The 9,760-nt window shown below is 33.0% G+C and overlaps 1 protein-coding gene across 1 annotated transcript; it reads right to left on the reverse strand.

The window, feature by feature from the left end:
- On the reverse strand, window positions 1–9,298 carry LOC127711329 (uncharacterized). The gene is made up of 7 exons (XM_052217330.1): window positions 8,926–9,298; window positions 6,863–7,149; window positions 5,058–5,381; window positions 3,758–4,069; window positions 3,114–3,155; window positions 2,736–2,819; window positions 1–2,306 (listed from the first exon to the last, which is right to left on the reverse strand). Exons 2-7 carry the CDS (start codon window positions 7,065–7,067, stop codon window positions 217–219), a joined length of 3,057 nt encoding a protein of 1,018 aa, XP_052073290.1. The 5' UTR covers window positions 7,068–7,149; window positions 8,926–9,298; the 3' UTR covers window positions 1–216.
- Between the last annotated feature and the right edge of the window lie 462 nt (window positions 9,299–9,760).

A 9,760-nucleotide genomic window follows, 5' to 3' on the forward strand; every position in this document is an offset into this window, starting at 1 on the left:
TAGCAGTTACTGACATGCTTTACTTTTGAAGCTGTTTACATCGTTTAAACGAACAGTAGACAGAAAAAGGGTAAAATTTGCCTAAATTTCATATTGAAGATTGTTATGGGTATTTACATATGATATTACAATAGTCGATTATAAGGTCCAAATTAAGGCCATCGTGGCCCTCTTCTTTGCTTCAATCAAGTCATTAAAGTAAAATAAAAGCTATTGTCATTTCTTTGAATGTTCCTCCAATATCATCACTATAGATTTATGACCATTGTCCGATGCAATGTCCAACGGAGATTTTCCATCAGTCCGTTGCATGTCTATATTAGCACTTCTCTCTAACAATAAACAAACGATATCCTCATGTCCGACTTCACATGCAGAGAATAATGGTGTCGTTCCATCAACTTTTGTTACGTTCACATTTAGATTATAGTCCAGGAGGACTTTGACTACATTTTTATGTCCCATGAAACTAGCAAGATGTAGTGGGTATGAACCAGCGAACATACCAAAAACATGTTCTGGTACTGCGTTTTTAACGAACTCTATAGTAACTAATGTACCGTATTTATTTGCAACATTGAGCCAACTTTGTTGTACACTTTTAATTTTCTTTGGCGGATGCTTAGCTATAGAATCTACAATCAACTGTTTGCTTTGTAGACATTTATTACAGTCAGCTCTTTTAGCTAATAACAACTCTACAATGTCTGCAAAACCATTCCGGGTGGCTGTCAAAAGTGGATTGTCGCCATCATACATCTGTGCATTTATGTCCGCGTTATGTTCAATCAATAAACGGACAACATCAATATGATTTTTCTGAGAGGCCATTCTAAGAGGAGTTCCACCGGCATTGTTACTCAAATTGACGTTTGCATTATTTTTCAATAACATTCTCACGATGTCTGTGCGACCATTTTGCGCTGCCATGTAAAGTGGAGTTACACCATTGGCTCTACTTACATTGACATTACCATTGTTAGATAACAACCACTCCACTATATCAGCATAACCCTCACGACATGCCTTTATAAAAGGAGTATTGCCTGCTGCAAAGTCCTCTCTTTCGTTATCCTTCTTATTGGCAAGATCGTTTCGTTGAGACTGATTCATTTGTGCAAGATTATGCAATAGATGTTGCCTAAATTCAGGAATTCTCATGCTATCATTGTAGAACACATTTGTGACTTTCCCGTCTGACCAATCTGAAATCAGTCTTTTTAAATAAGATTTGAGGTTTTTATCAGGAAGTCTTATTGTAAATTCGACATCATTTTCGTGATCCTCTTTAGTTACCTTCCACACGACACGTTCACGTAAGAAACTACTGTCTCCATGCTTTATGACTAAATGTATCATTTTCATACCAAAATAGTGCGCAAAGAAGTCGAATAATCTGTCATGCAAACTGCTATAAACATTAATCTCTTTAGAAATATATGTACCAACTAAAGTGTCAGCAGCAACTTTCAGCTTCATCCTAGATGTTCCTCTATTCAGTTCACAAGCTTCAAAAGTGTCATCTAGGAGTTTTCTTTGTTCGTCAGCAATCTCTCCTGTAAAAATTTCTCCATCCAGTTTGTTATTATAGAGGACTATCATTACTAAGGAACAAATTTCCATCAACCCTTGATTTCCAGAACAGTATAATTTATCTAGTTCGTTTTTATACATTTCAAACGGGCGTTTGAAAAACATTTGCACGTCCATATCCGGTTTTCGACGACATAGAGAACAGAGGAGTGGGAAAGATTGTTCTGACACTTCAGTTAAATCCAATTCATCCGCATATTTACCAAAATATGATTCTGCCATCTTCGTTTTTTCTGATCCTGTTAGACGCAATTCATCGGATGTCAAATTACATTCACAAGACTTGAAAGGTCGAGATAATACTCCAAACTGTCTGTCCTTATAGACTTGTAATCTACAGGTTACAATGATCTTGCAACATTTATCTTCTAATATTGTTTTAATCACAGGTAACAACTGTTGCCACTTTTCAATTTGCTGTTGGCTAGCAGTGAATTTTCCACATATATCATCTACAACAAAAACCGTCTTCAAACCAGGTTGATAGTAATTTCTAATGTCTGTTGACTCTGTCACTGGTATTATTATGTACCTATCTTTCTGTAAAATCAGCGCAACATGTCTGGAAATAAATGTTTTCCCTACACCGGCACTGCCTGTTATGGTCACGCAATTGTTGTCAAGTACGCAGTTTCTGACATGTTCACTGGCTCGTGTAAATACAAATGATCTGTCTTTGAGGACCCAGTCCTCAATCTGTAGTCTCATTTGGGCTGAGAAAAGAACAAAAATCGAACTTTACACATGAAATCACATAATGTTCTGTTCATTTGAGAATGTTTCCTTTTGAAAATGGTGCTTTCTGTTAAAGCTATGATTTTTCTTGTCTCTTTTATATCTTCTTTTATCCTATGTTATTTATATCAAAGAAAACAGTCCAATACCAGGTAAATAATCAACGAATCAAGTAATCAACACGGAATAAGAAAGAAAAAAAAATGAAGATTCATCAAACGTTACTCTTTAAAGAATGATACGAGATATGTTGATATGGCCATTCTCTCCTGTTCATTTATATTAAGTATAATTCAGATAATATTCCATAAACATACATACGAGATAGATCAGACTTTATGTATTGGAAAAATAGAAAGACATGGTCCCTTCTAGTCGGCTTAATCAATAAAATTAAATCCAATTACCTCGAATATTTCCAGGAATAACTTCGTGTAGTTCACTTTGTATCTTTTTTAAGTTCTTATTTACTTGTGATATCATGTCTTGTCCTAAATGAGAATAATAAAAAGGTAATAGTTTTCATATACATTCCCTACTTTCATTAATTGTATTTTCTCAGTTCTTATTTATGTTGTTGTTTTGGTAGTTTTTTTACATGTCTATTGTCTAGATTGCATATATTATTGTTCTGAAAATGTTTAGAATTATATTGTTTATGTGTTAAATAATTAAAGTTTAGTCTCTTTTAAATCTTTACATTACATGGTAGGAAATAAAAGTTATTGGACTAAGGTAGTATACGATTGCAAAAAACATCGTAATAACATTAATCAGATATTTACCTTGTTCTTTCATCCTCTGCCTTTCTCTAAATTTCACCATTCCTATAAATAAGTGAATGAAAATTGTATCTGAAAAGTTGCATGAACGTTATGAAATTCAACATGCATTTGATATATACGAGTATCTAAACGGAAATTATAAAATATGTATAAAAACATGTATTATCTTATATGATATAATAAGGTGTATGTACAATTAATATTATTCAAATATGATTGGACGACTTTGCACAATAAAACATCCTAGCTGGATGATCTCCAGCCGTATTATCAGTTATAACTTTGTAGTGGACAATTGACAGTTTTCATGTGCAACAATATAATAAAATATTATTGATACAGAAAAAGTGAAACTTTACCAAAGGACAATTAAAATTAGCAAAAACAAAGAAAAACGGACAGTGTCATACCAAATTTTTTTTAGATGAAACGCAAACAAAACTGAACAAAACCCCTTCGCTCTACAACTTCATACTTTTTTTTGGCATTCTAAATTTTTTTGATTTGAGTATTTTGTAGACGAAACGTGCATCTGGCGTACAAAATGATAAGCCTTGTGTCTATTATAACATTATTCACAAAAGGCAAACAATTACGCAATATAAAGTTTTATTTCGTGCATTTTGTTATTTTTTGTAAATTACCTATTTGACATAACTCCTTATCATGCGTTGTCACCTCAGTATTTTCAAGGTCATCTACAATCTGTTCATAAGATGCATATCGTAGAGCTCCCAGAAACATATTGTATACGTTTTCATCTTTGCACACTAATTTAGCCAATAGACGTCTATTACTCTCTTGTTTTGTAAGGTTAAGAGTACATATTTCCTCTCGGTCTTCAGGTTCTAGGACTTCTGATTGTAGAAGATGGTCAACTACATCTGTTGTACAATCCATATCGTGTACCAACACGTTGTAGTTTTTCTGTAATTTTATTGTATTTGTGTTAACAACTACAAAATAAAGAAAACAATTCAGTAACGGACAGTTACTGATACTATATAAGATGTTTGTGAGCTAAGGATGACGTACTATATAAGATGTTTGTCAGCCAATAGATTTCATTAAAAAAACTAGCGCCATCAACTGTTACCATACCAAATGTTGCAAAATTTATAAGAACTTATTGTGCTGCGCATATCCAAATAAAATTTCTAGTCCGCCCTGCTAAAAATTAATGTTGGAATCCTAAAGTATCAAATAATTTTAACGGCACCAGACTTGCATTTCAAAAATTGATGTCACATCGAAAGATCAATTATCTCCAAAAAACACCGAAAAGGGTGTCAAAACCAGCTGCGGTCTGTTAGGATAAACAATGCGTTTCGAGAAGGTAACCTTAAAATTAACATGAGTGTAATTGTGTATGCACCGAATACATGTGTCTAGTCATTGAGGCTCAATACACAATATAAGATCACAAAAGTACCAACACCAGAAGTTCAATAAACTCAAAAACAATACGTCAAAGCACGTCAAAACAAAGTATTGAACGCGTGAGTTTCCAGAGGATAACATTAGAATCATACGGCTCATTGTCAATAAATATCAGTCAAGTATCAAATGAATGAACAAAATGATGTTGTCAATAAATATCAGTCAAGTATCAAATGAATGAACAAAATGATGTTGTCAATAAATATCAGTCAAGTATCAAATGAATGAACAAAATGATGTTGTCAATAAATATCAGTCAAGTATCAAATGAATGAACAAAATGATGTTGTCAATAAATATCAGTCAAGTATCAAATGAATGAACAAAATGATGTTGTCAATAAATATCAAGGACAGAAATGCATACCAACAAAAGTAGAAGTTCTACTTCGTGATGCACATTTAGAATACGACAATTTTATTTTGTGTGCTTCATAGCCTCTCATATCGTAGCATTATGGCAAACCCTGGTTTTCTTTAATTTCATGTAACTGTTACTACTTACTAATTTCAGTCTGTGAAAGACTGGAAGGTTCTTCACTCTTCACTCTAATTTTCATTCTATTAAATAGTTCTTGGACATCAGAATTACACTGGTCCAATTGTATCAAGGTATCTTTACATGGCTGGAAATTATCATATGGACGTTCCGTTAGGATTTCCAAAAGAACTTTATTACGTTCAAACTGTGTTGTCGGCTTTATTATTTCTTCTCTGTCCTCTATCATTATAATACATTTAGAAATAAGGTTATCCAAAACATGTTTGTCCAGTACTGTTATATGAGCTACTTTATCAAGATGAAGAGGAAGTCCTTGTTGGGGTTGACCTGAAGATAAAATATACACAGCAATATTAGATAAGCAGAATGGGGGTTCTAGTATATAAAACAGTTTGTCCAGTACTGTTATATGAGCTACTTTATCAAGATGAAGAGGAAGTCCGTGTTGGGGTTGACCTGAAGATAAAATATACACAGCAATATAAGATAAGCAGAATGGGAGTTCTAGTATATATAAAACAGTTTGTCCAGTACTGTTATATGGGCTACTTTATCAAGATGAAGAGGAAGTCCGTGTTGGGGTTGACCTGAAGATAAAATATACACAGCAATATTAGATAAGCAGAATGGGAGTTCTAGTATATAAAACAGTTTGTCGGTGACTACCATAAGTAACAAGCAAAATGTGGAAAACAGTTTGATAGTTTTCAAACTTAAGGATGTTCGCTACTCTGTTTTAAAATAACAAGCTTTTTAAAAGACTGTTCTAAATTTATAGTATATAAATAAAGGAACCAAAAAAGCAGAAAAAAATGAAGGGTCCGTGTACTTGTTTTTGAGATATAAGCCATTGAAAATTTGGCGGGAAATGATTCTCTCTAGATTTTTCATACTTTTAACATTGTCCGCTTTTCTCTTTTAAAAACTATGAAAAAATAACAAGGATTTTATAAGATTTTCAAATATGGCTTTTAAAACTATATGAAATAAAATTATGAAAAGAAAAGTAGGGGTTAGTGGACAAAATTATTTAATGGCAAAACATGGATAAAACCAGAGGATTCCGAAAATCTGGCAAAATTTTAAAAACCAGAGGAGCGAGCATCCTTAAACATAACATTTGTATATGATCGAAAAGTGTACCTATTCGTATGGTTAATCCTCTCACAAAAGGTCTTTGTTAAATTTGAAAGCGTTGCTCTCGTCGCTAATCTAAAATTATGGGCATTTTTTTCTTTTCTCTTAGTAAGTGTGTTCTTCTTTTTCATTAATGTCTATCCCTGGTTATAACTCCATCTAAAAACTATGATAATTTATGAGGAGGGTAAATGGTTGACAGGTGTATTTAACACGCATCCGACCAACATAGAGATAGGAATCAATGCTTCTCCTCATTTGAAAAGCTTTCAATGGTCATTCGATCTAGCGGTATATGGTAAAGTGTATTAGGGAATTATTAGTATTTGAAAATGATTTACTGAAATGATGTGGTTCCTTCACCAATACAAATGACCATCGTGAATTGTATGAGGGTTCAGAAAGAAACGAAAATTTTATTTAAGAAAGTGTAAGGTTACAATTCCTTTTATGGCTGTGAGTAACATACGATTTGAAAAACACAATAAACCATTATGTGGGGCCCTTTATAGCTTGCTGTTCGGTGTGAGCCAAGGCTCCGTGTTGAAGACCGTACTTTGACCTATAATGGTTTACTTTTATAAATTTTGACTTTTGGATGGAGAGTTGTCTCATTGGCGCTCATACCACATCTTCTTATATCTATATACCATATTCGATTAAAAACTAACCTATGTTTGAACTAGACAAAGACTGTATTTCTGTCGATTTGTTGCTTTTTGACACTTTATCTTTATCTTTATGGACTTCTGTTTGGACAGCAACACCATTTAATTCTATCGATCCATGTTGAAGAACATCATTATTTGTTTCTGTTGATGTGCGAAGAGAAATATCACTGGTGTCTGGCTTCATATCTGATGAGGCCATATCCATGGGTTGTTTCGAGGGCTTTTCTTCAGGTTTTTATTGATCTCTTAGCTGGGATATCCCATTTAGTAAGTTGATTTTATAATATCTGCAAATAGAATGATAGTATTATGTTACTTATGTCCAAATGACTGCTTTAAAAGATATATGTTATGTATTGCAAATGCTTACTCCGTTTATGATTATTTATATAGGTTACACCATTTATTTGTACATTTAATTTGTAGTTTTCTACATATACTTGTGATTTGATTCTAGTATTTATTTATCACCATTTCGCAAAGTCAGTTTTTGTTTTTACTGCTTCGTTTGAGACGAAATGTTCAATTTGTATACCAGTTGATCTGTTTGCTATATACAATTTTTAATTGGAAATAAGAAGATGTGGTATGAGTGTCAATGAGACAACTCTCCATCCAAGTCACAACGTATAAAACGTAAACAATTATAAGTCAAAGTACGGCCTTCAACACGGAGCCTTGGCTCACACCGAACAGCAAGCTATAAAGGACCGCAAAATGACTAGTGTAAAACAATTCAAACAGAAAAGCCATCGGTCTAATTTATATAAAAAAAACGAGAAACGAGAAACACTTATGAACCACATCAACAAACGACAACCCCTGAACATCAGGTTCCTGACTTAGGACAGGTGCAAACAAATGCAGCGGGTTTAAACGTTTTAATAGGCGCCAACCTTACTGTTGACTGCTGTACACCAACTTTTGACATTTTTACCTATTATGCATGTTTGTTTTGCTCACACATTGTTGTCAATATAGTGGAGTACATAAGGAAATGCCTGTACCAAGTCAGGAATATGATAGTTGTTTTCCATTCGTTTGATGTGTTTGAGCTTTTGATTTTGCCATTTGATGAAGGACTTTCCGTTTTGAATTTTCCTTGGAGTTCGATCGGTATTTTTGTTATTTACTTTTTATGTTCTACAAGAAATTAAAATGATTCATTTCCGAAAGGATTTAAAAGTTTCTTTACAACATTTGCCTGATCAAGAATAATTTTTTGCACGACTGAGCTATATCTACTGATACAGTGAGTGTTTGTTCCCTTCACTACGGATAATTATGATATCTGCAAATGTGATATGATCCGATTATCAGGTTTTCTGCATGTTGTAAAATATCATCTGCGAGTCACAATAATTATGGAGCTTTTTGTCGAGTGAGCGCAGTGAACGAGTTCAAAAATTAAGGCTTCATATTATGTCGGTATATTTTCTTCGTGTATAGATATAGAACAAGTTTGTAAGGAGCGTCCAATATACTACATTGCCTTTCCCAATATTGACGGAAATGTGATCTTATTTTCAAGATCACATTAAGTCATTACACTTATGTAGTTTTACAACTGAGACGGAATCAAGTATGTATATCTGGATCTCCATAACATGTATTAACAGTGAACATTTACAAAGGGAACGACCATTTTATATTCGGGGAAATGAATGTTTGGCCTGGTAAGACCTAATAATAAATATTTACCTATTCCCACTCCCCTTCTGGTCGTCCGGCCACTACTTATTTGATCAAATAATCATTAGTTTTAAACAATACATTTGAAAACTGATGACTGTATTCGTTCTAAGATGATAAATCCAAGATATTTTCAAGATACGCATATATATCATATTTCGAAAAGAAAACCAGTTGTACTTTCTGTTTTGTCGCCAAGGTTGCATTTTGTCACATGGTAAAAACATATACCCCCCCCCCCAAACAAAATATGTATTACCTCGGACTAAAGCTCCCATAACTATATATAATATTAATTATCTTGGTAAATCCTCCCATCTACCTCATTAACAGTCATTAATTGCACACATAACTTCTGTTAATATACTTACATTTAACGTTCGTTTTCAATGACATATATATATATATTCAAAATCAAGTGTATAAATACCTCCGGTCAGTACAAATCTTACATATATATATGCTGGGGTTAAACACAGTTCAACTTATACATATCAAAATGAATTTCCAGTATTACGTTCCGGTTTTTTAAGTACTTATCATCATATGATCAATTTCCTGAATGTTTCATTGTTTGGGTGCAGCACTTAAACAATGCATGTCTTTCTTACAGTTACGTGAAAATGGTGACATTAAAGTCATTTTAAAACTGATTATGGTTAATTGTTTAATAAATAAATCATTCAGTAGTAGAGAAAGTCTCACAAAGTTGTTTGAAAATCTTTGAAAGGCCTCCTTTTCGTCACGAACACGTCAAATTATGTTATCAAAACTAAATATAGAATGCGATAATAATGCTACCGTTAGCTATTTTTAGATTTCAAAATTCCGGTCGAACGGAAATATCTCGGAATGATGAAATAACTTTCGACAAGTAATATTTAAATGACATTTATATTTAAATTAATTCAAATCAAATTATCTCTCTCATCTTTAGATATTTATTTTTTAGCCGTTTATTTTCAAAGTGACTCATTTGTAATACAAAATTTAAGGATGAAAGAGGTGATTTCACTAGAAGCTCTTAATAACATGTGTCATGTGTGTCGCTCAGCTTGGTATATATGCATATTCAACCATGGAAGTATTATATTGACTGAATATAATACTTCCATGCTCCAACATTGTAGATGACAATAGAATTCATGACAAAAATCTGTTTTGTTGATCTTGTATTGCTGATCATTAAGTGTATATAGTTTCTGT

Source organism: Mytilus californianus, unplaced genomic scaffold (assembly GCF_021869535.1).
Source record: "Mytilus californianus isolate M0D057914Y unplaced genomic scaffold, xbMytCali1.0.p SCAF_8, whole genome shotgun sequence".
NCBI lineage: Eukaryota > Metazoa > Mollusca > Bivalvia > Mytilida > Mytilidae > Mytilus > Mytilus californianus.

Bases quoted from the DNA above. Each gene is read 5' to 3' on its own strand.
- LOC127711329 (XM_052217330.1), bottom strand. From the start codon at position 7,067: ATGGATATGGCCTCATCAGATATGAAGCCAGACACCAGTGATATTTCT. The intron at 5,382-6,862 runs GTTAGTTTTTAA...TTTTATCTTCAG, and splicing joins TTTGTCTAGTTCAAACATAG to GTCAACCCCAACAAGGACTT. The intron at 2,307-2,735 runs GTAATTGGATTT...TTCTTTTCTCAG, and splicing joins TATTCCTGGAAATATTCGAG to CCCAAATGAGACTACAGATT.